This window comes from Orycteropus afer, unplaced genomic scaffold (genome assembly GCF_000298275.1).
Source record: "Orycteropus afer afer isolate SDZICR_OR568_19922 unplaced genomic scaffold, OryAfe1.0 scaffold00206, whole genome shotgun sequence".
Lineage (NCBI taxonomy): Eukaryota > Metazoa > Chordata > Mammalia > Tubulidentata > Orycteropodidae > Orycteropus > Orycteropus afer.
This window is the reverse complement of record NW_006921793.1, coordinates 4,424,942-4,426,930: the sequence shown is the minus strand read 5'-3', so window position 1 is coordinate 4,426,930 and position 1,989 is coordinate 4,424,942. Positions and strand designations below refer to the sequence as shown.

At 36.5% G+C, this 1,989-nt stretch overlaps 1 protein-coding gene across 1 annotated transcript in view; it reads right to left on the bottom strand.

The window, feature by feature from the left end:
• SLC15A1 (solute carrier family 15 member 1) overlaps positions 1–1,989 on the bottom strand; it is a 62,119-nt gene that overhangs the window by 31,072 nt on the left and 29,058 nt on the right. Inside the window, 1 exon segment of the mRNA XM_007948172.1 lies at positions 1,671–1,753. Coding sequence (XP_007946363.1) covers positions 1,671–1,753 — 83 coding nt within the window.

The following is a 1,989-nucleotide window of genomic DNA, read 5'->3' as shown; positions in this document are numbered from 1 at the left end:
GGGTGTGAACTGCCAACCTTCTGGTTAGCAGTCAAATGCCTTAGGCACTGTGCTACCAGAGCTCCTCAGGGCAGTTCTTAAAGGTCCTAAAAGGTCAGAACAGATTAACAGCAGTGGGTGGGATTCTTTGTTAGTGTTGTTTAGTGAAGGGACCTTAGGAAAAATAAGCTGCATTTGCACCTAGCAGCAAGAGCAGGCAATGGTGGTGGTGAGAACATGTGTATGACTAAAAGGCAGTAACTCAGAGCTACTGGGTGATCTTAGGAGTGCAGTTCTCATGATCCTAAATAGCTGGAAGTTGTTCTTTTGGAATCTGAACTGAGTTGTCAAGTAATTATTAAGGAAGGATTTGGATAGATGATCAGTCAGATCCCTTCTTAGCTTGGGAAAAACTTTTTGGTGAGAATATATCTGATGTTAGAATCAAAGGGCAGGACGAAAAGGGAATAATTACAAATGAAGAAAATATTCTGGAGGAGAGGAGTACAAAGACTTTTCAGTACATAGTCATTTCACAAAGTGAGGAACACCTGTGTAGTATAACGCACTGAAAGCCAGGTAGAGAGAAAGTAAAGTCATCTAAAATTACCTTACCCAATGCTGTTGAGTCAATTCCGACTCATAGTAGGACAGTGTAGAACTGCTCACAGGGTTTCCAAGGCTGTAATCTTTATGGAAGCAAACTAACACATCTTGCCCCTGTGGAGTGGCTGGCTGGTTCCAATTGCCAACTTTTCAGTTAACAACCATGCACTGTGCCACCAGGGCTCCTAAAATTATCTTAGGGCCACCTTTTCACTGAAAAGATTATCTACACATTTTAAAACAAACAAACAAACAAACAAACAAATAAGTGACACATTTCCCCTCATTATAAAATGTATACTATTATTTCATATTAAAGAAAATGGAAAATATATAGGGAAAAATGTTATTTGATTCCATTTTCCAAAGATTGCCATTCTCAACCTTTACTGCCTATAAATGTACCTATATATTTATAAAACCAAAGTTTTTATACCATGTAGATGCATGGTGTATGGCAGAAACTATATTCTGCATGTTCCTATCACCACATATTCATGACTTCTCATGGCTACATACTATACCATATATGTATTGTAAGTTAAATGTCATTCTCCTCTTTTTAGGAATTTAGTGTATAAAACATTTTGCTGCTATAAATACTGTAATGATAATCATCATATGAGAACTGTGTTCATTTTGTGTGCTCATTTAAAAAAAAATATTTTCTTAGGTTTAATTCCTAGTGATAGGTTCATTGACCCTAAGTGTTTTAACACTTTATTCTTGATGCACTTTAGACTCTTGAAAAACTGCACCTCCTCATTGTTTTTTACACTGCTTCCTTATAAACATCAGCCGATATTTGCCAATTTGATAAGAGGCTCTTCAATTTGCTTTTCCCTGACCAATGATCTTATTTTATAAGCTCAAGCCATTTTATTCTTTCCTCTTCAAGTTCTGTTTGTGTTCTTTGTTTATATTTTCCACTTGGTGAGTTTTATAAGAAACTTTATCAAAATAGTTAAGATTGCAAACAAAATGTTGGAAGGAAAGTCAAAGGCAATTGAATTAGAATTTAAAGGAGGTAGAAGGTTCTGTGATGACTAAAAGTCATTGAGGGAAAATTATAGAAAATTACTTACACCAATGCACTTGACCACTTTAGCCATGATGTTACCTTGTGGCTGGAACTTCTTGTACATTCCACTGCCGAGGACAAACACGACTAGATAGGGCAAAAGAAGATGTGTTACGTGGTGCTTGACTGACCTATGTTGTAACTTTTTCTGTTGATATTTGTGCTTTTATCGGAGTCATCACCTTTTTGTGGAAGTACAGGCATACTTTGTTTTATTGTGCTTTACTTTACTGTGCTTCATAGAACCTGTGCTTTTTACAAATTGAAATTTTGTGGCAAGCCTGCGTCAAGCGAGTGTTTTGGTGCCATTTTTTCTAACAGCA